Raw genomic sequence first — 26963 nt, 5'->3', positions numbered from 1 at the left:
CGTTGGGAGACCAAAGGTTACAATGCAAGATTCTGCGCTGGGAGAAACGCCAGCACTCAGGGAAGGTCTTCTGGGCTGTCTTCCCAGGCTCTGAATTATGGGGCTCAGCCCAGTGTCCACATTCTAGGCTTCCATGGGCACCAGTTTCTCTGGTGAGAGCCCCAAAGATTGCAATGTGCCATCAGAGGCTGTTGGGTTGGACTCCTCCCAAGGGGCTGCGACCCCACCACCTGCTGGGATGCAGCTCATCCAAACTTCTATGGCATTTAATAATCACAATAGCCCAACACTGGCATCATCTGAGAGGGGCAGGAGAGACACACACAGGGGAGGTCTAGAGTTGAAACTTGGCCTCAAACCGGCCAGAGTGGTTGCCCAGTGGGTTCAGGGGGCACTGACACAGGGAAGCAGGACTTCTCCTCCCTTCTGTCACCCCATGAGGGATGCCACCGGGGAGGCAACAGGCAGAGGCTGTCCCTCTAAAGGACAAATGGATGAGACTGAGGGTGGCTACTGAAGGAGCTCAATCAGGTGGGCGCCTGGCACAATGATCTCTGTTGCTTTTGTCTCCAGCTGGCTCAGCAGGGGTTGTGTGTGGCCAGGCCCTGCTGCAGCCTTTGCTCGTGGGCAGTGGTGTGGGTAAGGCTGTGTCAGGCAGGCCAGCAGGCACTTGGCCTGGGGATCTCTGAAGAGCAGGGGGGTGGAGCATGCTGGTTTCAGGCTCTGCCAAACTGAAGATGACCCTGTGTTCCCTGAGCCCTCAAAGTGCTCAAATGGCAGCCTGCAGAGCCCTGCGGGGACAGGACAAGTCCTGTGCTCTGTATCACTGCCTTCTTAGGGAGGTGGAGTCTTCAGCAGGACACGTACACCACTGGCAGAGAAGTCCCTGTGGACCCAAGCTGCATGTTGCCCCTTGAGAGCATTAGGAAGACACCGCCTTCCATGTGAAGGGCAGCCTGGCACAGGGCCTGGTTGCAGCACCCGGAGACTTGGCTGTCAGGATGGAGCCAGTTGGCTGGGTGAGTGGAGTCATGAGTGGGAGACGAGAAGGTCAACCTGACTTACCACCTCACCAGGTGAGGCCATCCTGCACTGGGCCTTCTCCCGGACTAGGGGACAACCTGCTCATGGTCTAGAAAGCAGTGAAGAATGGAAGGTGGGAGGTCACAGTGAGGGGAGCATGGGAGGGCAATCCAGAAGACACCTAGGCTGGGCATGGTGACTCATGCCTGTAATCCCAGCACTTTGGAGGCCCAGGCGGGTGGATCACTTCAGGCCAGGAGTTCGAGACCAGCCTGACCAACATGGTGAAACCTTGTCTCTACTAAAAATAAAAAAATTAGCTGGGCATAGTGGTGCGTGCCTGTAGTCTCAGCTGCTAGGGAGGCTGAAGCAAGAGGGTCTCTTGAACCTGGGAGTCGCAGGTTGCAGTGAGCGGAGATCGTACCACTGCACTCCAGCCTGAGCCAAGATCTGAGAAATTCTGTCAAGAAGAAGGAGGAGGAGGAGGAGAAGGGGGAGAAGAGGAGGAGGAGGAGAAAGGAGGAGGAGGAGGAGAAGGAGAAGGAGGAGAAGGAGAAGGAGGAGAAGAAGGAGAAGGAGAAGGAGAAGGAGAAGGAGACACCTAGAGGAAGGAATTGAAAGCTTCCCAAGTACATCAATAAACCATGGAAAAGAGGAGCTGTTAGCGGAGTCCCTAGAGCTCTTTGAGGGTACTAGAGTCCAAAAAACAAAGAAGGTCCCAACATCGCAGAATTTAGAGTGTCAAGGGACAGGGTGAAAGAGAGAAACTGCCTTGTCAGACTGGTTTCTTTTAAAGCATTTATTTAGAAAAATAACCGTTCCCTGCCCGCCTTGCTCTGTGCCATGGGACTTGAGCATCTTTCTTAATACTCTTCTGCATTGGGCCTGCAACCCACAGTGGTGGGGTCCAGCACACGCCCCTCGAAACGCTGCGGCACTGCTGGGAGGCCTCACGCCCTTCCAGTCGTGACAGTTCCCGTGTTCACTCCTTGTCCAGGCCTCTGTCTCCGGGTCTCCAGGTGGACAGGGGCCTCTGGGGGATGGGCACAGCTCTGCCACAGTCTGTGTGCCCCTCCCGAGGCTCTGCTCTCCCCGCATCGGAAGCTCAGGGCTGGAAGCGCGGGGAGCTGACATGAGGTTGGTGGAATGCGTGGGCGCTGTACACCACCTCGGGGGGCGAGGGCGTGCTGGCGGCCAGCACCGAGCACAGGGGCTCGTGGCTGTTCAGCACCGACGTGAAGTACTTCAGTTCCTCCGTGAGCTGCTTGATCTCCTTGCGTAGAGCCGCGTTTTGTTTCTCCAGGTCTTCGCTCTCCTGTAGGGGTGGGGATCAGCACCGGAGGTTAGTGTCTGGGAAGGAGGCAAGGTGGGTGGGGTGCGGAGGGACACAGGAGGGGCCAGATTAGTTGTTCACTAGCACAGCCATGGAGAAGGGCACCAGAGAATTTTCCTGCACGTGTGAATGTGTGCACAAGTGTATATATGTTTGTAGGTGTGTATGGGCGCGTTTACGTAAGCACATGGGTGGGTGTGCATGTGTACACATAGATATGAGGCTGAACCAGGTGAAGCTGCTGATATTTGTCTGTTGTGACCTATAAGAATAGCAATTTCAGGCCGGGCGCGGTGGCTTACCCCTGTAATCCTAGCCCTTTAGGAGGCCGAGGCGGGCGGGTTGCCTGAGGTGGGGAGTTTGAGACCAGCCTGGGCAACGTGGCAAAACCCTGTCTCTACTAAAATACAAAAACAGAAATTAGCTGGGTGTGGCAGTGCGCCTGTAGTCCCAGCTACTCAGGAGGCTGAAACAGGAGCATTGCTTGAACCAGGGAGGCAGAGGTTGCAGTGAGCCGAGATTGAGCCACTGCACTCCAGCCTGGGCAACACAGCAAGACTACATCTCTCCCCCACCCCCAAAAAAGCAATTTCACATGGTTCAACCTGATAGAGGGGTGTGTGTGAGTGTGTTCCTCTGCGTGTATGCATGTAGGGGTCTCTGTGAGGGTGTGTGGGTGGGAGGTGGCGGGAATACAGCAAGGGAAAGCAGCTGGCAGGCCAGAGCCTAAGGAAATGGAAAGTCGTTTGTGAGAACGTCTTACACCAGTTTCACTCTTTTCCACTGTGTTATGCCACGTGTTTTCCAAAAGCTCCCGGTGTCTGCATTTCGTCTTACAAATAAAGTCACTGGATACTTGTCTACTGCACCCAGATTCTAGAATGCTCAGGGTCTTTATAAATAGTAAATGGGGCCAGGTGCGGTGGCTCATGCCTGTAATCCTAGCATTTTGGGAGGCGGAGGTGAGTGGATCACCTGAAGTCAGGAGTTCGAGACCAGCCTGGCCAACATGATGAAACCCTGTCTCTAAAAATACAAAAAAAAAAAAAAAAAAAAAAAAATTAACCGGGCGTGGTGGTGCACGCCTGTAATCCCAGCTACCCGGGAGGCTCGGGGAAAAGAATTGCTGAAACCCAGGAGGCAGAGGCTGCAGTGAGCCGAGATCATGCCACTGCACTCCAGCCTGGGTGACAAAGCAATACTCCATCTCAAAAATAAAAATAAAAATGAAATAAATAAATACTAAGTGGTCAAAGTCTGCTACAACGTTTTGTTCCACCCTGTCCGGCCTACCAGAAAGCATTCTGATGGTACTTTGGGGGTGTCCCAAGCCTGTGAGCTTCTCTTTTTTCTGGAAACTCTTTTCCCTGTTGCTTGGGGGAACCATCAAATACATGCTAATCAGAAAAATGCCTGCTAAGAAGTGCTGATTTCTGATCACATCATTAATTAATCAACAATTGCAATCTGGTAATTAGCATTTACGGAAAAGCAATCCCATCCTCAGAAAGCCCGGGAGATCGCAATTCCGGTATAATTTTAAGGTTTACATTATTCGACTCAACCAAACAGACTTTCTCTGCTAAGCATTGGTAACCACAGAGGAAAGGCAAATATCACTGGAGATGCAAATAAAAAAAAAATTTTTCAGTTCAAAAGGCAACCTGATATTTGGAGACCAGGTCTTACCTTTCTAAATCTATTTGGATTAGGTCAGTATTTCCCAAACTTGCCATATCATGAGAATTAATTTGAAGGCTTGTTAAGAATAGAATTTCAGGCCCATCCTAAAATCTAGGAATGTGAATCAGTGGTTTTGGGATTTGCGGAGTGAAGTCTGCAGATCTGAATTTTTTTTTTTTTTTTTTTTTTTCCTGAGACAGTCTCACTCTGTCCTCCAGGCTGGAGTGCAGTAGTGTGATCTTGGCTCACTGCAACCTCTGCCTCCCAGGTTCAAGCAATTCTCCTGCCTCAACCTCCCGAGTTGCTGGGATTACAGGCAGGCACCACCACGCCTGGCTAGTTTTTGTATTTTTAGTAGAGACGGGGTTTCACCATGTTGGCCAGGCTGGTCTTGAACTCCTGACCTCAGGGGATCTGCCCACCTCGGCCTCCCAAAGTGCTGGGATTACAGGCGTGAGCCACCATGTCTGGCTGCAGAGCTGAATTAAAAACATAATAATAATTTTATTTTTTAAATCCTAGCCACTAGACTACTAGGGAGTGAAATTTGGATTTTTAACTAGTGCCACAGGTCATTCTAATGATCAGGCAAGTTGGAAAGCACTAGTTAAATATTATTTTAAATTTGTTTTAATTATTCAAGCACTTATTAAATGCCTATTTGTTAATGCCTGGCTCAATGCCTGGCACATAGTATGAACTCAGATGTTTGTTGACTGACAGACTTATGACATCTGCTGGAATGAAGAAGGTAACTCAAAAATAGGGTGGGTGGTGAGTAGATGTAAGATAACTTGACATTTAAAATTTGCCCTAAATAGGCTGGGTGCAGTGGCTCACACCTACAATCCCAGCACTTTGGGAGGCTGAGGTGAGAGGATCGCTTGAGCCCAGAAGTATTTTGGTTTTTTGGGTTTCTTTTTTTTTGAGACAGTCTTGCTCTGTCTCCCAGGCTGGAGTGCAATGGTGCGATCTCAGCTCACTGCAACCTCTACCTCCTGAGAGCCCAGGAGTTTAAGACCAGCCTGTGCAACATTATTGAGACCCAGTATCTACAATAATAAAAATAAAAGAAAATTAGCTATGGAGCACCAGGGGTTGGAGGCTGCAGTGAGCCATGATCATGCCACTGCACTCCAGCCTCACTGATGGAGTGAGGTCCTCTCTCAAAAAATAAAATAAAATAAAATAATAAAATAAAATTTGCCCTAACGAATCCATCAGGGGCATGAGCTGTAGGCTAATGAGGTCAATCGGTTATACTGTCAATCATCTTAAACCCCACATCCTGGGGGGGTTCTTTTTAAATGGCAGAGAAGCATATACCAACCGTGGCCTTGCTCATCAAGCCAGGTTCCATCATCTGTGAAGGACAGATACAAGCATGCTCAGCCTCAACCTGGCATTTCTTGAATGGGGCTCTGAGCTAGAAAGTGTGCCAAGGTCAGTACAAAGGAAGCCCCTCTAAAACGGGGCAGAGGAGTTATCAAGAGCCACGATGATGGAGTCACAGCCCTGCCTTCTGCAAGGTGTGGCTGGCTCATTCGTTTTACCATTTGGGTATTTCCTGGCACATCCCAGAAGGAGGGCATCCCCTCTTTACCGAAAGGTAAGATAAAGCAACACAATGAGACTAGGGGGTGTTGGTAAGACGGGAACTGGGGGCCGGGAGTCCTGGCTCCTTCCTCTAGCCCTTTTCTTCGCCCCCTCTGAGAGTTTCCACTGGTGACAACATTTACTGTAAATTCTGTGCTCTGAAGAGCCTGGGCAAACCCCGAGGCAGAAGGGAGGGCCGCTCTGACCTTCTCCCCGCCTAGAGGCTGGCCCCGCTTTCGGGAAGTGACAGCGGGTCCTTCCTCCCTAAGCAAGCTCTGCTGAGCTCACTCTAGCTCTGTCGTCTGCCTCCCCCTCCCTGGCTTGCAGATCCCAGAGCTCTAGGCAAAGTTTGTAACCGCTGCCTGCTGCCTCTAACCAGAAAACCACCGCCAGTGATAAGAAACTTGTCTTTACCTTGGGAAGCAAGAGTGTTTCCTGCTAGGGCCCCCAAGAAACCCGCCCTGCCAGCCCAGGGACCGTGCAGCCAGCCTGACACTTGTGAGAGAAAGGGTTTGACTTCCCTTGCAGGAGGAAGTGGCTGATCTGGGGCCTCGTCCCTCCATGTCCCTGCTATTGCCCAGTCCCCTCTGGCCCTCCTTGGGGCAGTCATGCCCTGGAAAGGGCTCGCCCAACTGAAGGGACAACTGGCAAAGGTGGCATGAGAGCAGCTGTTTATCCAGAGGTACAACAGTGACATCCCCTAACAATGAGGGCTGGACACCTAGAGCACAGTGAGGCTGGGAGGAAATGCAGCTTCTCCTATATGCATGTCTTCTGCTACTGAGAGGGGTGGGGGTGAGCCTGCATTTGGGCATCCATGTACCCATCTTTCTTCTATTCAGAATTCATCCCAGTCCATCAGACTCCTCACAATAACGCTCTGTGTGGGATAGGGAAGGTCAGCTGTTATTATCCCCACTCTACAGATGAGGACAACTGAGACCCTGGGACAAACCTAGCCACATACCCTCCAAAATGACCACAGGCTGGTGACAGCTGTGCTATAGGATTCACCTCAAGACACTTGTTTTCTCAGAAGTTCAGAAACTTTGAGTGTTTGATGCAAAGACTCATTGCCCGCCAGGGAGGCGCAGAGCAGGGCTTGGCTCGGGGCCCTGTGTTCCTTCTCTCACACTGACTGCTTCCCCTGAGAGACTGGAGACTTGAGTGGGCAAAGGTCTCCCGAGAACACTAGAAAGTTGGCCAGGTGCTGTGGCTCACGCCTGTAATCCCAGCACTTTGGGAGGCTGAGGTGGGCAGATCACTTGAGGTCAGGAATTCAAGACCAGCCTGGCCAGCATGGTGAAGCTCTGTCTCTACAAAAAATTAGCGGGGCGTGGTGGTGCATGCCTGTAGTCCCAGCAACTCCAGAGGCTGAGGCAGGAGAATCACTTGAACCTGGGAGGCAGAAGTTGCAGTGAGCCAAGATTGCACCATTGTAGTTCAGCCTGGGCAACCTAGCAAGACTCTGTCTCAAAAAACAAAACAAAACAAAACAAAACAAAAAAACAAGTCCTTGGCTACCCTGTTGTCTCCCAGGAGAAAGCTGGGTCTCGGTTTTGGTGACCCACACACAACACAACACAACACAAGATCCCTGAGTCACTCACATTCTTCCAATCATAGAGCTGACCATCTGCCTCCTGGGCTGCATGGAGAGGGGGTCACCTGGCCAGATATTCTGGACAAGGGCTGACTCGAGGCCAGACCTTCCTCCAGACACAGAGCCAGGTCCTGAACTCATGACCACGGTGAGCTCCATCAGCGGTAAATGGGAATAGGAACTTGGGCCCTGGTCCTGGCTGGGTGATCCTCAGTGACTCAATTTCCCTATTCAGCTCCAGTTGCCTCACTTTAAAATGGAAAGACTGGACCAAAACAATGATTCTCAACCTCATCCACACACTGGGGTCCCCTGGGGAGCTTTAGCAATCCTGATGCCTGATTCTGATCTAATAGGTCTAAGGTGTAACCTGGCTCAATTTGTACGAGAAAGGTGGATAGAAACCAAAATTTTTTTAAAAAATAGCTTAGCTTAACTTAACTATCATTTATTTGTTTATTTAATTTTTGAGACAGAGTCTCTCTCTGTTGCCCAGACTGGGAGTGCAGTGGTGCAATCTTAGCTCACCACAACCTCTGCCTCCCTGGTTCAAGCAATTCTCCCCACCTCAGCCTTCCGGGTAGCTGGGGTTACAGGTGCCGGCCAATACACTTGGCTAACTTTTTGTATTTCTAGTAGAGACGGGGTTTCACCATGTTGGCCAGGCTGGTTTTGAACTTCTGACCTCAAGTGATCCGCCTGCCTCAGCCTCCCAAAGTTCTGGGATGTCAGGCATGAATCATCCATGCCTGGCCAATAACTAACATTTATTGAATACTTCCGTGTGCCAATCACTCTTTTAAGTATTTTATGGTTATCATTACATTTGATATTTTCAACAAACTTGTGTGGTAGAAAATATTATCTCCGTTTTACAGAAGAGGAAAAACTGAGGAACAGAGAAGTTAAGTCACTGGCTCAAGATCATGCAGCTTGGAAGTTGCAGCACCGGTACTTGAATTGAGGCACTCTGGCTTCAGAGTCTGTGCCCTCCATCCTTTCTTGCCTTTAAAGTCTGTTTAAACGTTATACTGTTTGACAGTTCTCTCCTATGAGATAATTCCTCAGCCCCGGTGGCTTTCCAATTTTATCTTCCCTCTTTTCCCACCTCAGGCAAATCCCTCACCTGTGGGGTCATTTGATGCCACCTACCTCTACCATGAACTGCAAGCAGCTTGGGGGTGGCTAAGGAAGAGGCTTCCTGGGGGCGTGGGAACATTCTGGGAAATCCCCTACTGGAGGGGCTTAGGAGGGGGTCACTCACAGAGCGCTTCAACTATGGGGAATCCCCAGGCAGTTCCCTCACCCGCCGGGAGCCATTAGGGATGAAGACCAAGGACAAGGCTGGCATTTCCTAGCTGGGCCCTGGTGGGGACTCTCCAGGCACCCTGAGCAGGGCTGAGGCTTCCTCCCTACCAGCTCCAGTTTAGTGTCTTGGCCTTCTCCTTGCATTTTCTAATCACAATTTCCAGAAGGGTGAAAATAGTCCCTGTGTATTTTCTCCTCAACAGGACATGCAATCATGTATTGGCAGGGTGACCTTTTGGCTCCCACCCACACTTAAGTGGCGTTTGAAGCTTATCCCTCACACCCAGATATATGTTCAGGCTCCATCAGTTACCAGCCCCTGTACGTCACATGCAGAGGGTGGAACCCGCCATTCCTGGAGCAGGCTTCCAACTGAAAAGTACGACTCTTCCCAAGCAGCGGGAGGATCTAGGCCCACATCTCCCACCATTCCTGGGGAAATACACCCCAACTGCTGCCTCTCACCTTATGAAAGGAGAAGAAGAATCACCAAACCACAGATCTTTGCGCTGAATAATGCACGTGTGTGATTCTGGAGGAACCTTCACTTTCATGTCTTAGAGCTGAAGCTCTAGGGCCATAAGCACCTTTGCATTTACAGAAGATTGGCCACATCAGCCGTGCCCTCAGGGACCTGTCTAGTCACAGGGTGAAAAGGCTATCGCCTGGTCCTTGGTTTTCAAGACTATGATTTCATTGCCCTCAAATGTGAAAAAAACTATAGTTTGGTTCATTCAGCGTCCATCCCAAACCCCTTCTGCCTTGCCTTCCTCTAGAAAGACTGGGAACAGAATTGCTAAAAAATAAAAAATAAAAAAATAAATAAATAAAAAATAAAAATTCCAGCTTACCTTACCTTATAGCTAGGGGTAGCCATGTGACAGAATTCTGACCAAAGATACGTAAGCAGAAGTACCTGATGGGCGGGAGGGAGGTGAAGGCAGAGCTTCCCTTCCTACCAAAAAGGCACAGCCTGCTCATAAGGACAAAGGCTTCCTTCCTTCAACATAGACTGATGCCGAGAGGCTCGGCACCCATCTCACAGCCTAGAGAATGAAAGCCTCATACTGAGGATGGCTGCTTAGAGAGAAGGAGCTTGGTTCTTCCTTGCTGTAGCCTGGTCTCTCCGCTTTTGAACTTCTTGTTACATGAGAAAAGTAGGCCATGATTTGTTGATTCCTCATTTGATGGCTGGTCTCTCACTTGTCTCTGAATGCATGCAATCTTGGCTGATACTGATGCTTCGAGTTACAAAGGTTACCACTAGCAAGATTATCAATGTTCAAAACCAAACAACAAAACAAATAATAACTGCCATCAAAGCAAGGGTTTGAATAGTTTGTTTGTTTGTTTGTTTTTTGAGACCGTGTCTCACTCTGTCGCCCAGGCTGGAGTGCAGTGGCATGATCTCGGCTCACTGCAAGCTCCGCCTCCCGGGTTCATGCCATTCTCCTGCCTCAGCCTCCCTAGTAGCTGGGACTACGGGCACCCGCCACCATGCCAGGCTAATTTTTTGTATTTTTAGTAGAGACAGGGTTTCACCTTGTTAGCCAGGATGGTCTCGATCTCCTGACCTCGTGATCCACCCGCCTCGGGCTCCCAAAGTGTTGGGATTACAGGCGTGAGCCACCGCACCTGGCCGTTTGTTTTGTTTTAAGCCATCAGGCCACTGTCTGTGACAGAGTATCTGTGTACTTACCCACACAATTGCCCCACACTCACTCCACACATTCTGCTCACTCCACACATTCTACTCACTCCACATATTCAGGTACAGACCTGATAGGCTGCAAATGTACTGCTTCTGATTCTCAACCCTGGCTGTGCACACTGCCAGCACCCGGAGAGCCTTAAACAGTCTGGATTCCTGGATGCCAGACCCCCAGACTCCAATTTAATTGTTCTGGAGTGGTTGCAGGCATCAAGACTTTAAAAATGCTTCCTAAGTGAGCCAAATGGGCAAAAAATCATGTTCATAGTGGATTCCTTTTAATAATAACATAAGGCCAGGTGCAGTTGCTGTAATCCTAGCACTTTGGGAGGCTTCTTTGGCAGGAGGGTCATTTGAGCCTGGAAGTTTGAGACCAGCCTGGGCAACATAGTGATACCCAATCTTTACAAAAAATTTAAAAGTTAGCCAGGCATAGTGGCACACACCTGTAGTCCCAGCTATTTGGGAGGCCAAGGTGGGAGGATCATTTGTGCCTGGGAGGTGGAGGCTGCAGTCAGCCATGATCACACCACTGCACTCCAGCCTGAGAAAAGAGTGAAACCTTATCTCAAAATAATAAAAATATGACATAACTATATAGTGTTTGATTTTATTAAATTTGTTTGTTAACAAACAAATTAAATTTGTGAGACTTGCCCAGTTGTGAAAGGCCAAGTCCCTGAAACTACTGATATCCTTAAAGAGTTTATATTTTTACATATTTTCATTTTATTAAATATGTATTTTATTTTATCATTTATAGTATAATATTAAAAAATTTAAAGAGTTGGGAGACTATTTCTAGTTAAAAAAATTTCTAAAACAAAATGTCCATTTAAGCACACTACTATTATATTCTTAAATTGGTGGAAACAATTTTAAATAGTCCAGCACAGTTCATTCATATAATGGAAAGGCAAGAGCTCAGGGATCTATTCATGTTTCATTAATTATAACTTTAACCGTTTCCTTACCATTTACATTGTTGAGCTCTGTGAGGGCAGGAGCTATTGTTGTCTTCACTGTTTTGTTCTCAGTGACAAGGACAGTGCCTGCCATAGAGTAAGTGTTCGATCAAATCACGTTGCTTGACTGCCAACTTATAATCTGGAATAATTTTCCAAAATCTGAGATGTGCCTATGAAGAAGGGTCAGCTGAGTAAATCTGTGATGTCCATGAGAATTCCTAGAGAGTGATTAACACACCACTCAAACACTTTAATAGCTTCTACTTTGTAAATCTGGGATACTTCCAAATGAATCCAAGAGATTCATTTTTTCAAAAGGCCTAGGTCAAACCTCTGTTTATTCCCCAAACTGAACCAACAGGGTGGGAGTGGCAGAATTACAACCACTTTAAGAACTTCGTCGTGCCATTTCCCTAGTTCAAATTTGACCCTCTCTCCATTCATACCCAACAAAGGAGACTTGCCTAGTTGTGAAAGGCCAAGCCCCTGAAACTACTGATATCCTTAAAGAGTTTATAAGCAACCAGAAAGAAGAACGTGTGTGTTCATGTAGGATAATATATCTGATTGATTTCTAGGAAAAGGGCAGGCTGTCTGCATTAAACAAAGGAACAGTGTAAAAAAAATGACAATATTGCTTTGTTCTTACATTTGCCCTCTCAATTAAACTGTCAAACAGCCTAGTGAGGTGCTATTGCTTCTCAACTTATGATCAGAGTTTAGGTTCAGAGAAATCCCCCCAGGCAGGGTTTGAATTAGTTGGGTCCCCACCACATGCCCCATCCAGTTCCTGCTCCTAGCAGCACAATTGCCTTTATTTTATTTTATTTTATTTTATTTTATTTTATTTTATTTTAAAGACAGGATCTTGCCCTGTTGCCCAGGCTGGAGTGCAGTGGTGCTATCACAACTCACTGCAACCTCAACCTCTTGGACTTAAGCAAATCTCCCGCCTCAGCCTCCCAAGTAGGTGGGACCATAGGTGCATGCCTGGATATTTAAAAAAAATTTTTTTTTGTAGAGATGGGGTTTCACTGTGTTACTCAGGCTGGTCTCGAACTCCTGGCCTCAAATGATCCAACCAACTCGGCCTCCCAAAGTGCTGGGATTACAGGTGTGAGCCACTGTGCTCAGCCCCGCAATTGCCATTATTACTGAGTTCCTCCTCACTCCCTTATGGTCTTGAACTTGGTCTCCACCTTACCAGGCACCTTTCTGACCTTTGCCTGGCCTCGCAGCTTGGCCTCAAGGCTCTCTAGGCTGAGATCACCCTCTCCCCAGATCTTTCCAGTCTCCTCTTTGATTCACCTTTGATCTCAAATTCCAGGGCCTCAGGAAGGCCTCCCCTGATCGCTGCCCCAATCCCGTCCCTTAGACACTTTCCACATTGCATGATTTCATCTTCTTTGAAGCACTTTACATGTCATGTGATTAGTGTGTTTATTTGTTTTCCAGCCTGACTTCCAACTGACTGTAAGTTTCGTGAAATCAGAGACTCTGTCTGTCCTGTCCCTGCAATATTCTCAGTACCTAGAACGAACTGTACCTGGCTGATAAATATTTGTTGAGTAGATGAATCACTTCCGCTGATCTCAGCTCTAGTACTGATAATATGGCCTTTGCTTTATAATTTTCGGTGTCACCCTACTCTCTTAATGATAAGACATATTCTTATGCCAGCTGAGTACCCTTTTTTAGTTACAGGGTCCTCAGTTGCAGGAAATCACATTTTGGTCATAGGAATTCAGTCCCCTCTGCTTGACTCTGAAATTTATCACTTCTTCTGAGTTTTCATAAGAGCTTCATGTCATCTTTCTTGGTTTCCCTGTCTAGGGTGACCAGACATTTACTGGGACACCTGTTTTCCTGGTGTAATATTTACAAGTTCCATCTTCCACTCTCGAAGTATTCCTGTTTGGGGTATAAATTATAAGATCTCCTACCAAAACCTGATCCCCAAATTCGAGCTCAGTAATATTCTCTCTTTGTACTTGATGTCCTCCAGAGTTCCTTCAGCTCTCTATTTGGCCATTTTCTTCTGTTTCTTTAAAAATAAAAAAATACAGTATAACTACATTAAAGATATTTTTTAAAAGTTAAAAACGCCCATGATCCTAGTCCCTTAATACAGCTGTTTTCATTTACACATATTGAGATCTCATCCTTTTTGTTGACACAGGGTCTCACTCTATTACCCAGTCCAGAGTGCAGTGATGTAATCAGGGCTCACTGCAGCCTCAACCTCCTGGGCTCAAGTGATCTTCCCACCTCAGCCTCCAAAGTAGCTGGGTGCAAGCTACCACGCCTGGCTAATTATTTTTATTTTTATTTTTATTTTTATATTTTGTAGAGACAGGATCTCACTCTGTTGCCCAGCTTGGTCTCAAGTCATCCTCCTGCCTTGGCCTCCCTATGTATTGTGATTACAGGCATGAACCATCCCACTTGGCCATCTCATCCTTTTGAACAAACATGCATACTTATTTTTACAAAATTTCAATCATAGTACACATACAATTTGTATTTTGCTTTCTGTCATAACTTTGTCACATCTACATAGTCAACATAATTTTTAATGACTACATCATCAAATGGATTATCCACAATTTACTTAAAGTGGTCTAATGCTGGACATCTTGGTTGCTAACAAATTGTCACTATTAAAAATAATGCTGAGGTGAACATCTTGATGCACACTGGGTTTTGTCTCTGTTCAGTGATTTCCTTGGAGAAATTCCTAGGAATGAAATGAATGAGGCAAAGGAGGCATTCAATCTTCCCAGTCCTGAGAAGTATTACTGAAAAGGGGTCATGTCAAATATATAATGTCACCACTAGCGAATGCTTCTATCCATTTCACTACAACCTCCCTGGCATTTAGGTGTTATAATTTTAAGTAATTTACTTGTTGCCAATTAGCTTTATGAAGTCTTCTTAATTTCATGTTAATGTTACAGTTTGTCAAGTATTAAGGAGAAAGAACAACTTTCCATGTGTTTGTCTCCTTAGTGTAGCGTTCTCAACTAGGACTGATTTTGCCTTTCCAGGGACATTTAGCAAGTTCTGGAAATATTTTTGGTTATCAAACTAAGCAGGCTGAGGGGGTGTTCTACTGGCATCTTGTGGGTAAATTTTACATTTTACAAGGCACAGGACAATCCCCAACAACAAAGAATTATCGGACTCGAAGTGTCAATTCCACTGGGGTTGAGAAACCCTGCCTTAGTGTGTATCATTTTCATAATCAGAATAGGAAATTAGGGTATTTTCATTTTGGTAGGAAAAATATTATGTAAGCTTTCTGTTCATTGCCTCTGCCCACTTGTCTGTTGGAGTCCTGATGTTTTGCTTTATAAGAGTTTCTTTTTGTAGCATAAATATTAAACCTTCATTTCTTTAATTTGATGCAAATATTTTCCCCAATATGTCACTGCCCTTTCTAATTTTGGATTACAACTTTAAAATCTCTTTAAACAAAGAAACATTTACACTTCAGCCCCTGTCAAGTTTGGACTCACTCTCTTTCTGGTCTCTTGTATAGCCGTATGTTCTGGAGCTGATGAGTGTCTAGGCAGTTCAAGTGTTCTGGTTAATGGCCTGCTTCTTGGCCCACCTTTGCAATAGGCCTTATGTAAACACCTGCCTAGTAAAGCTCTGTTCAGCAAAGTGGCATGAAACAAAAGCAGACTGGTGGGAAGGCAAGAGGTTTGGGTTCTTGGGCGTCATCAGTTTCCTCATTGGAAATGTGGCAAGTCACCCTAGAAGATCTCTGAGTTCCCACTTAATTCTGAAATTTTATCAACAAGGTAGTATGACTATTATGATTGTTATTCCCTCCGCAAGCCATCATGTGAACCCGTAGTGGAACCCTCTACAGATATCCCACGATCTGAAGGGGCCTTTATACTGTGGACCCAACCCACCCCTCCTAGGAAGCAGGGGACTAGACTAAGTTCAAAAGAGGGGAGTAAGAAAACCTCTGAGAAGCTTGCGCAAGGGCACTCTGGGGAGACTCTCCCATTCTGATCAAGAGAAGGAAGTCTGGGTGCTGCTGAGAATAGCTCCATCAAGACATCTGCTGAACAGGCAGCTGTCAGTTTGTGACCTAGGACCATCATCCTATGCAGACAGTCATTTTTTTTTTTTTTTTTTGAGACGGAGTCTCACTCTGTTGCCTTGGCTGGAGTGCAATGGTGTGATCTCAGCTCACTGCAAGTTCCGCTTCCCAGGTTCATGCCATTCTCCTACCTCAACCTCCCGAGTAGCTGGGACTACAGGCGCCAGCCACCACGCCTGGCTTACTTTTTGCATTTTTAGTAGAGACAGGGTTTCACTGTGTTGGCCAGGATGGTCTCAATCTCCTGACCTCATGATCCGCCCACCTTGGCCTCCCAAACAGTCATTCTTTACAGCGTCAACACCAGCATGGAGCTGGACTCCCAATTTCCAATGTGCCTCCCAAACTTAGCCACGCCGACCCGTCATCGGTAAGACAAGCAGTTAGGGGTGGTGGATTGCCTTGATGTGTTTTCCCTCCCCAAATGAAAATAGCCTAATTTTTAAAATTCTGATTTTTAAAATGGCACACATTCATTATAATAAAAAAGAGAGAAAAGTACCAAGAATAAGATGAACTACCCAAACTCAACCACTCATAACTGCTATTAGCATTTTGGAGAATATCCTTCCAGATATCTCTTTATGCATGCAACCATCCCCAAAACCCACAAATTTTAGGTGAAAGGGTTATACTCTGCATGCTCTTTGTAATTTGCCCTTTTCACTTAATGCTGTATCACTGACATCTTTCTATGTTGATAAATACAGATCTACATAATCATTTTTAGTACCAGCATAAATTTTTTTATTGTATGAATGTATCATAATATGCTTCATCTTCTGTTGTAAGCCACCTGTCAAGTTTTATAGCATTGTTAAAGTATTTACTATTCACAGATAATGATGAACTAAGCATCTTTGTAAATTATTTTTTCTTCAAACTCTGTTGTGTCAAAGGTAATTCCTGTGAAAGATGTTAACATTTATTGCTACACAGACTTCTCAAAAGAGATTTCAATTGATATATTGTATAATTTGATATACCAGTTGTATCTATCTATATATAGTACCTATCTATATATATTGATATCATGATATATATGACATATATGATATCAATTGTACAATTGATATACTGTATTGAAAGTAAACATGTCTTTACTTTCTTGATCACGCCTGATGATGGCTGGGGGATAGTGTAGATTTTGGAGGATATTGCTTAAAAGACGAAAAAATTAATTCATGAAGAGATTCAAGGAAAATATAGGTTAGGGAAGATGAATACATCTTCATCAGAGGTTGAAGAAAGAGGCAGTAAAACTTAATGGTTAGGAAAATGGGTTCTGAAGTCAGACAGACCTAGTCACAAGCTGTGTCATCTCCATCAAGTTACTTAATGCAAGGAACTATAAAATACAGCTTTTATGCAGATTAAATGAGATGCTGCAGGGAGAGCACTTGAGGCACAGTGGTTAATACATAGTCGTTTGTTCAATTAACATGGTTTTTTCTTAAAAGAAATTCATAGCAATGGAGACAGAAGGGTCGCATCTCTTTCCATAGATGGTTCACTGATTCTACATTGAACTTTTTAAGGGTGGAACTAGCCTGAACATTCCTGACCTGTGACTTATCTGTGCCAACAAACATTATGGCATGGTCTCCCAGAGAGAGCAAAAGAATTCCAGGAGTAAAATAGGACTGTAAGCATCCTTCTCTGCCTCCTCAGAAGGCCAAGAACAATAGTGCTACCCAAACATCTTTTCCTCCATTACTCAATTTTTCTCCAATTGTAAATACCGTATTTCTCACAGTGTTAGCTCAAAGCTTCATTTAATGCATAATTTATACTCATGACTTTTCTGTCATATATGACAAAGCACATCCCTGGAACCTGTAAACCTCTCTTTTTTCTTATACTGGTGTGAGACTCCTTCAGGAGGCAGCCCCAGGCAAGCACCTGGCCCACTTCCATCTAAGACAGTACCTAAATCTCAAGCTTTCAAACTTGGCTGTTACTCTCACTTGCTTTCAGCTCCATCCACCAGGCCAGATATGACTTGTCAACAGCTCGGCTCAGGGCTAACGCTGCTATTTGCCACTGCTCCCGGCAACTCCACTGATTTTAGCCTTTTCATGAATAAAGCTTCTTAATTGACCTCAGCTCTCTTTTCCACTGATCCTGGTCTTTGACTTGAAATCCTTCCAGCTGTACGGCACCAGATAGCCATGACCAACCAACCAAGATGGCTACACAAGGGAAACGGATTTGCCATCTTTTATCATATAGTACTGTGGACCTTAGAGTCACTCAAATCCCAACTTACAGTTGGTTCTCCCAAGGGCTGAGATATTTATGTATGATGTTCAAAAGATAACGTCAAGATTGAATACTCTTCCATGTCATGATGGAAGATTATTCAATGTTTGATGTCAAAATTAGAAAAGAAATCCTCCTAATGCATGTGTGGTAATGATCAATGTTGAGAATTTTGATATCTATATTATAAAGATAAAAGCATGTGATAAAAAATCCCAAACTGTGTAAAAGGTAAAGAATGCAAAGTATCTCCCTCTTGCTTTAGATCTTTAGTCCTACTTTTCAGAAATAAATATCATTAACAATTTTTTATAATCTATTTGAAAATGTTTGCATTTATACTTATGCATATATGTACGTTTTTCTTTTTATTAAAAACACAGAAGGGGCTGGGTGCTGTTGCTCACGCCTGTAATCCCAGCACTTTGGGAGGCCAAGGTGGGCAGGGCAGATCACTTGAGCTCAGGAGTTCGAGACCAGCCTGGGCAACATAGTGAGACCCTGTCTCTAAAAATAATAAATAAATAAATAAATAAAACATTAAATTAAAAAACGAATGGTAGCAAACTATGGACTATATTTATACCTTTTTAACTTAAAAGTACAGAAATGATAATCCTTCCAGATTAGCACATTCAGATGTAACTCATTATTTTAACATATCTGCAATATTCCACAGAATGGACAATAATTTATTGAATCCCTTATTGGTGGATTTTTTTAAGCTTATGTTCAGTCTTTCCTATAAGAAACAATGCAGCAATGGTTATCTTTACATGTACGGAATTGTATGATGTGTGGATTTGTTTGTGAATACACTCCTGGATGTCAAATTGCTGAGTCGCAGGGTATGTGCACCTATAATTTGAATGGACGTGGGCAAATTGCCTTCTACCAGGGTTATGCAGGCTCTACTACTAGCTGTGTGTGATGGTGCCTGCTTCTCCATTACCTTGGCAACATCGTGTATCAACAACATGTTTCATCTTTGCCAGCCTCACTGCTGCTTTAATTGGCATTTTCCTAACTAAATAAGGTCTACCATCTTTTCACACATTTATTTGCCACTTATTTCTCTTTTCTGTAAATTGCCTATTCATAGTCATTGTTCATTTTTCTTTACTTTTTTTTTTTTTTTTTTTGACGGAGTCTCGCTCTGTCTCCCAGGCTGGAGTGCAGTGGCGCCATCTTGGCTCACTGCAAGCTCCGCCTCCCGGGTTCACGCCATTCTCCTGCCTCAGCCTCTCAAGTAGCTGGGACTACAGGCACCCGCCACCACGCCCAGCTAATTTTTTGTATTTTTAGTAGAGACGGGGTTTCACCGTGTTAGCCAGGATGGTCTCGATCTCCTGACTTCATGATCCGCCTGCCTCGGCCTCCCAAATTGCTGGGATTAAGGCGTGAGCCGCCACGCCCGGCCCATTGTTCATTTTTCTTTTGGGTTGTTAATCATCTCCTATTCATAACAGCTCTCTCATATAGTAAGTAAACATACCTTTTTTGGTCATATGTATTACAGATATTTTCCTCAGCTTGTCATTTGCCTTTGATTTTGCATACGGTATTTTGATCTATAAAGGAACTTTTACTTTTTATGAATAAAAGTAATGTATATCAATCTTTTCCTTTATGGCTTCAGGGTTTTATGTTTTATTTAGAAAATAATTCCTCATTCCAAGATAAATTTTTAATGGTTATTTGTCTTTTCAAGTTTCTTTAGCTTCCTTTTTTAAAAAAATTTAACATTTACCATGTTGGCCAGGCTGGTCTCGAACTCCTGACTTCAAGTGATCTGCCCACCTTGGCCTCCCAAAGTGCTAGGATTACAGGCGTGAGCCACCGTGCCCAGCCCATTTTGTATTTATACTTGTGTCCTAGGAGTTGAAATATGTATTTGGGTCTTAAAATCTGAATTTGTTTTTGGGTCTGTTTCCGTATTCTATCCTGTTCAATGTTCTGTCTTTTCCACATTGTTTTGATTTCTGTATTTGTGTTTCACTTTAATATGTTGGTCAGTTAATCTTTTTTCATTATACTTCTTCTTTAGAATTTTCCTGGCAATTGTCATATGATTTTTTTTCACTGGAAACTTAGAATAGCTAATCTAGTTCTTGCCCAAATCCCAGGGTTTTTTATTGGGATCTCATTAAATTTATCAATTAACTTAAGGAAAATTGCTAACTTTACACAAGGTATATCTTTCCAATTATTTGAATCTTTTAAAAATCATTTAGGATACTCTTCATAATTTTTGTTAAATTATTCCTTCCTTCCATTTGTTGTTGTCATTGGTATTATAAACAGGATCTTTCCTTCCATTAATTTCCTAATTGGTTATGTTTTGCATATAGGAACGTTATTCCATTTTGTTTTAATTTTAGAAGCTGACTGCATTCTCTTATTATTTCAAATAATTTTTCAGCTGATTATCTTAGATCCACTTATTATCTATTGATATCTTTTAGAAACTAACTGGTCAAGTTATGCCTTTCTCTTTTTTAATCAACATCTGTACTATATACAATGAACCCTACAGTTGTCTGCAGGAGAAAAGGAACTAAGTGTGCAGGGTGCTTGTGTGAGATGCTCAACAAAAGGAGAATTAAAACAGAATTAGATTGTTTGTTGATGTCACAATTACGAAAGGAATCACCAATCCATTTTATGTCAGAGATAGTCGAGGCCAGGGATTTATAACACAATCATAAAAAGAGGCTCTTTCCCTACTCTGTCAATTTTTAAAGCAATCGATGTACAATGTCTTGGTGCCAGCCATTTACAGCATAGATGCTGAAAATGTCGAATAGTAAGCATCCCACACTCTCACTAGAGGACTAAGATAATTGTTTCAGTATTTTAAGGTTGATAATAATGACAGCAGTTGAAACTAAGAAAACATCCCAGTATATATGAGGCTAGAACCCTAATAGGAATGTGGTCCTTTTTTGATATGGTACTCTCAGTAGCTCCCAAACCCTCATCTGTAAAGCACTGGTAGGCGAGGCCTACAGCCATGTCTGAGGGCCAGAGAACAACCCCAGCATGTGGAGCCAAGCATGGAAAGGAGTCAAGGGCAAACCACACACTGAGCCCTGACACTGGTGGTAAACCAGAAGACTTTTCACCTGAATCTCAGACATAATTAAGAGGAAAATGGATGGAGAAGATGAGTGATTGTCATCTTGGAGGAAAGGAAGATGTCAAACCACAGCTAATTTGATGTAGGGCAGATTGAACACGTTGCTGCCAAAAGCTTCTACCTGAAGCCAAGAAACATAAGTTGCATTGGCAGCAGTCTGCAGGCTTGCTGCATCAACTCTGCTGCGACCCACTCATTGGGCAAAAGGTAAAGGCGATGCTGTGGTGCTCAAAAGAAAGCAGTGGAGGAGGAATCTGTGTTCAGATGTGGGGAAGATTGGAACATTCTAGAGACTGAGGCTGGGGTGTGGCTATGGATATGTTGACTACATGACTTGGGGCTCTGTGGACCCTCAAGCTCTAGAGATTACCCTAATGTCACATGACTTGTATAATTAGATGAGCTGACTCTTTGGGCTCTGACATTTGTCTTGGAGAGGGAGAGAGCTGATTCAGTGCTGAAAGCCTTGCCGCAGCAAAGAGACATCTGTGTCACCCTCATTAATACGTTCCCCAAGGGTTTGGATGAAGACCAGTGAGTTGAATTTACAGGGAGACAGGGGTGCAGCTTAACATAGGAAAAACTCTTCTGTTCATAAATTGGGAGAGAGGAAGATCTCCAGCCCTAGAAGTGACCAGGCATACAATGGGACCATTGGCTGTAGGTGTTGCAGAGAAGTCTGAAGCATCAAACTTATGTCTAAACTTTCTAGCCTTTAAGAAACCTTTCAACCCTGAGCTTCTGTGATTAAATATACACAAAATGTATATATGTTTTCATATATATAATGTGTGTATAATTTGTGATTATCTTGCTTCTTATGATAATTATTATTACTCTTATTATACTTAAATTTTTGAGTATTTATGAATGATAGGCATTGTGTTGGGCTCTTTAAATGTACGATCTGTATAGGGTAGTTATTGTCATTTTCCATTTTCTAGATAAGGAAACCAAGCCCAAGGGAGGCCAAGAACGTCTCTGTCACACAGATAGTAGGCAGCAGGGCTGGGATTCAATCCCTGTTCTGACTGCTGAGCTGCCGAACTATACTTACATTCCACTTAAGAAAACAGGTACACACTTAAAAAGCTTACAGCAGTTTGCCAGTCTGAGGACATTGTCTACTTGTACACAAGGAAGATTTTATCCTTTTAAATTTTGATTGGTCTGTTTGCTTGCCCTAAAGAATACTGAATCAGAATCAGACTCTGATAGAGAAAGAGGTAAGGATCATAGATGTTCAAGCTTAAGGTGGTAAACCAGAATGTGGGGACACAGTGAAATCATGGAGAACATACAAGCAGCAGGGCCACCAAAAACTTGACATTCAGACTGTTGAGCACAGTTAGTACAGACTTTCTGTTCATTCATTCTTTCCAAAAAGTTAACAAATAGCTGTGAATTTAGTGTTAGTGTGCAATGGAGTGTAAGCTGAATACATTTCAAATAAAACCCAAGCACCCAATCAGAGCTGTTGGTGCAGTCTGCTCTGTTTCCTTGTAAAGCTGAAAGATGCATTATTTCCCCTAAAACTACATCTTACTTACTTATTCTTGATACGGTTAACACAGCCATTCTAACTGGCTGATTATCATGCTAATCTTCCAAATAAATACAAGCTTATTGATTTTTGGTGCCAACTGCACTTTTTCCATGGAAAGGAATTGCTAGGCTATTAGAGGTAAGGGAATGTTTCTGGAGGAAGGGCAGGAAGGTAGAGTTGCTAGGGAAGGGGATGAGGGGATGGAGAGAAAGGAACTAGTGAAGAGTTGGTTGAACAAGAACCATACTGGGGGCAGAGTGAAGAGAGGTAAGGTGGTAAGGTATGAGCAATGGGGAGGAAGCAGTACTTTATAAGGGGCACAGCCAGAACCTAGAAACACCATCTAGGGCCTTGGCCACTGGCGGAACTGCAGTTCAGCACTACTCAAGGCCCCTGGACCACTCAAGACAGAGGTAAAAGCTTTCTCTAGAAAAATTTGGGACTAGAGGCAACTCAACTAGGATGGTGATCATCCCAGATAAGGGCACTTGAAATTGCATCTTTCATAGACCCCTTGGGATACCATTAAAGACAGAAATTTCAAAATAAGACTTTAATAATGCTCTGAAAAGAGGAATCTGGTACAGCGCCCTGTGAATTTCCTTGTGTCAAATGCAGGGGCATTTGGGTCTCTGCCAAGGGATGCGACTATGTATGGTCCTTGCACTGCGAGACAATGGGCCGTCCCCAAAGCACTTGATACCTTCTAAATTCTTTCCCAATACAGCTCTGCCTTCTCCCACCCCTTGAGCCCTCCTGGGGTAGAAAGGCCCATTTCTCTGTTCAGCCTCCTGGCCCATTCCCTGCTACAGAGCCTTCTATTTTTTTTTTTTTTTTTTTTTTGAGATGAAGTTTCACTCCTATCACCCAGGTTTGAATGCAATGGCGCGATCTCGGCTCACTGCAACCTCTGCCTGTTCAAGTGATTCTCCTGCCTCAGCCTCCCAAGTAGCTGGGACTACAGGCATGCACCACCATGCCTGGCTAATTTTTTGTATTTTTAGTAGAGACGAGGTTTCGCCATGTTGGCCAGGCTGGTCTCGAACTCCTGACTTCAGGTGACCCACCCGCCTTGGCCTCCCAAAATGCTGGGATTACAGGTGTGAGCCACCATGCCCAGACTACAGAGCCATCTTAAAGCACTCTCACGACAGCTTCCCTTCCCTACCTCACCCCACGGCCCTCATCCTCCACTAACCCACCCCACATACACATCCCCACGCAAGCAGAATCAAAGCTATGGTCCAAGGGTTCCCAGATGGCGGAGGGCAAAGCCTAAAGCTCACGAAGATGAAGATTGATCTGAACACTTACCAGGTGCAGGGTGTCGGCCTTCTGTGTCTGCCTCTGTCGGCTCTTCTGGGCGGCAATACGATTTTTCTCCCTCCTCTGAACTCTTCTCACATCATCAGATGAGTCCTGGGAAGCAGAGACGGGGAGGATTACATGGGTCTGCATCTCCCTTCTGAGTGAAAGCAGGCTCTGGTGGTGCGTGGTATCCGTCCAGCCATCCTTCCATGCCTTCGTCTCTGCATGAACCCTCCATCCCTCTATTTACCAAAAGCCTGCACCCGAAGGAGAGCTCTTCTCCATGCCTGCTTACACATTCCCAGGTCTCTGACTTTTTTGACCAATAGCTACAGGAAAAAGACAAGAGAACTTGAGGACTCAATAGAGCTGTATTTGGCCAAAAAAAAAAAAAAAATGGTTAAGGCGATGAAGTGTGTTTTATCACCTCTCCTCTGTAGGGCTGCTCCACCCTCGCCCTCTCACTTTTTGGCCTTTAGGCTCTTCTTGCTGTTCTTTTAGCTGTTTTCTTTTTTTCAGACTTTGTTGAGTGCCTACTATATGCCAACCTCTGTGCAAGTGTTCTTTCAGAGGTGCTCTTGTTTAATTCCCCAATGCTGTGAAGTTGATATCATCATTTCCATTTTATATGTGAGGAAACTGAGGCTCTAAGAGTGTGCCCAAGGACTCCTGGTCATCTGAGAGTGCTACATCTTCTGGTGCTGAGCCCAATGGCTTTCCAAGACCCTTCCCCGCTAGCTACTCTGCACCCCATGTGGTCTTCTGCTGCATTTCTGAGCTGAGGGTGCATCCCAGATCTGCCTCCTCTTTCCTTCCGTTGTGCTCAGCCACTGTGACATTCTCCATGGCCCCAGCACAATGCCTGGCACATCAATGCCAAAAAGAACGTTAATGGTGGAGGTGACCTGGCTGTGGTGGGCAGTAGATGGGTGCTTGGTAGGATAAGGGGATCTTTGGGTGTTCTCTAATTACACCCAGAGACAGGCATGTCCTGTGCCTGGGCAGAGAGGTTAGCTCCAGTTCTCTCCCAGATGCTGCAGTGTAGGTGTAGGAGTCTTGGCAACTCATGCCCTGTTCCCTTCCACATCTCCCACAGGCTAGAGGGGCACAGATCCAAGGGCAAAGCTCTGGGATCACTAAGTACTGGGCTCACCAACATGTCCAATACTTTCAGGCCTTTGTGGTAGGAGGTCATTGGCATAGATAGGAAGGAAGTGCTCTTCCTCTAAGGGGGATGGGGCACCAGGTTACCATGGAAGCCATGAGTAATTTCCTTCCTAAGAAAAGTGCAAACTTCCAGGCAGTCAGAGCCACTCTGACACCATCTTGAGCAGCGGACTGGATTCTGTGCCTTCTAGAGGTCTCCACCCAGACTCATCCCAGCCTGCTGCTCCGTTACTAGAGGCTTAGGATATACGCCCTGTTCAATATTTATATACTTTTATTTTGGCTGCAGCATTTTGAAAACCCTTGTGGATATCTGTGCTAAGGAAAGAATGAAGTTTTTAAACTATGAAGGTTGAGAAAATTTTAACCCACGGATACATGTCGGATGAGAAAGAGGAGGGCTTCCTACAGCAAGGGATGTCAAGAGTGTGGTGCAGAACAAAACCCTAGAAGCTGTGAGATGGGCAGGGCACTCCTTTTTTGGTAATCCTCAAGCTAAAACCTTTGGACTTGGAAGTCACAATCTAGACTCCAAATGCTCCCACAATCCCTATCTCAGTCTCTCTGGTTTCCCCAGAGCTAAGATGAACTACCAGCAAATGTCTTCCAACAAATTTCCAGAGCCACCTCCACATTCATTTCCTTGCTCCTATCCAGAAGCCACAAGCAAAGAGATATTGGCTGGACCTCTAGCATCTCTCCTTGCTGGCTGTGCTAGCAACAGAGGCAGTGCCCCAGTAGAGAGATCCTTCTATGCTAGCCTGGGTTTCTCCTCCTCCTCCTCCTTCTTCCTCTTCTTCTTCTTCTTTTTTTTTTTTTAACTTTTCCCTAACCCCTTTTCTCCCCTTCCCTATTGGCTGTCTCCTGGGAAACCGCATATCTAGGATTTGAGCTGTGCATGCCAGCGGCCCACTTGAAAACTCCTCTCACTTTTCTACAGCCTTGGAGAACAGTAGACTCTTTTCTCTGCATTCTTTGATGTTCATCCTCCTCTTTGCTTCCTAGAAAGCTTTTTAGGGTGGCAACCCCAGTGAGGCAGAGGTGATAGGCAGCCTTGGAAAATGGAGAGAAAAAGGGGCTTTGGCAGAATGGGTGGAAGGATGAGGATCTCTGCCAATATGCACAGCTTAGTAGCAAATTCCATGTCCTAAGTCTAACAGAGTGCCCGTGCCATGAGCCACTTCCTCCATCCTCAGCTCCCTGGGCAGGACAAGGAAGCCTGGCTCTCTTTCCATCCCCCAGGAGAATCAGAAGGTAGGAGAGAGAAAAAGGAGGACTCTACCTGTTTGCCAGGGGGAGGAGAGCGGCTGAAGCTGGAGTCACTGCTGTCGGAGCTGTGAGGCATGGCTGAAATCTTCCGGGCTCTCACACTCAGCCCCAGGCACCTCTGGGCTCTCTTGTCACCAGCTGGGCTCCCTTCCTGACTTCTCCTGGGCCACCAGCCCACCACCCCCTACAGGTGCCTCCTCTGCCTGCCCTGTAGCCACCTCTGACCCCTGCGTCCTCCTCACTCTGGGGTGCAGAGGGACTGCTCCCCAAAGGGACATGTCGCTCGCTTTGGGGCTTGCACGCTCTCTCTCTCTCTTGTGGTTTCTGGTAACTCACGCTGGAAGTCACATGGGCGGAAACTTCAGCGAGTTAGAAGTTAGAGAGAAAAATACATATCTGGGAAAAGACCTACAGAATTATGTGAAAGAAAAAAAAATACAGATACCTTCCGACAGTTTGAAAGACACAGCAGCCCTCTTCAATTGATGAAGATAAAAGAGAAAAACAGCCCAGGCAGGGAAAAACCCCAGCCAGAATTAGCAAGTCCGTCTTCTGTCAACATGGGCAGAGAGGAGAGGACAACCAGGAAAATGTTTCCATTGTCACACAACTTGCTTTTTAAACCAAAATAAAGCAAAAACACTGGGATTTCTTTCTGGTTTTCAGCCGAAAGCAGCTGCTCACCCATCTTGTCTTTCCTCACCCCTTAAGTCCAGCCAGCCTCGGGGTGGTCTGGAGATAAAACGATCCAAGGGTATTCTCCTTTCCTGACCATCAGACACAAGGGCTGTGGGAGATCAGAAAGCCACAAGGGAGGTTCTAGAATTGCTGCACTGAAAGCCTATTAAGCGCCTGTGCTGCTTGGCAGGGAGCTCACACTCTTTAGAGAAAAGATGCCTTCCATATTGAGCAGCTCAAGACAGGCCCTGA

At 45.2% G+C, this 26963-nt stretch overlaps 1 protein-coding gene across 1 annotated transcript; it reads right to left on the bottom strand.

The window, feature by feature from the left end:
- Nucleotides 1-1804: 1804 nt before the first annotated feature.
- On the bottom strand, nucleotides 1805-26603 carry BATF (basic leucine zipper ATF-like transcription factor). Its single transcript, XM_003824188.5, has 3 exons — nucleotides 26047-26603; nucleotides 23604-23708; nucleotides 1805-2338 (listed from the first exon to the last, which is right to left on the bottom strand). The coding sequence occupies exons 1-3, from the start codon at nucleotides 26107-26109 to the stop codon at nucleotides 2129-2131; spliced, it is 378 nt and encodes a 125-aa protein (XP_003824236.1). The 5' UTR covers nucleotides 26110-26603; the 3' UTR covers nucleotides 1805-2128.
- Nucleotides 26604-26963: the final 360 nt, after the last annotated feature.

The sequence above is a fragment of the Pan paniscus genome, chromosome 15, assembly GCF_029289425.2.
Source record: "Pan paniscus chromosome 15, NHGRI_mPanPan1-v2.0_pri, whole genome shotgun sequence".
NCBI classification, from domain to species: Eukaryota; Metazoa; Chordata; class Mammalia; order Primates; family Hominidae; genus Pan; species Pan paniscus.
This window is presented reverse-complemented; position numbering and strand designations above follow the sequence as displayed.

What these genes read in the sequence shown, in the direction of transcription:
- BATF (XM_003824188.5), bottom strand. Translation starts at nt 26,109, where the DNA reads ATGCCTCACAGCTCCGACAGCAGTGACTCCAGCTTCAGCCGCTCTCCT. An exon ending in CTCCTCCCCCTGGCAAACAG is followed by an intron (nt 23,709 to 26,046) that starts GTAGAGTCCTCC and finishes TCTGCTTCCCAG; the next exon opens with GACTCATCTGATGATGTGAG. An exon ending in AGGCCGACACCCTGCACCTG is followed by an intron (nt 2,339 to 23,603) that starts GTAAGTGTTCAG and finishes CCACCCCTACAG; the next exon opens with GAGAGCGAAGACCTGGAGAA.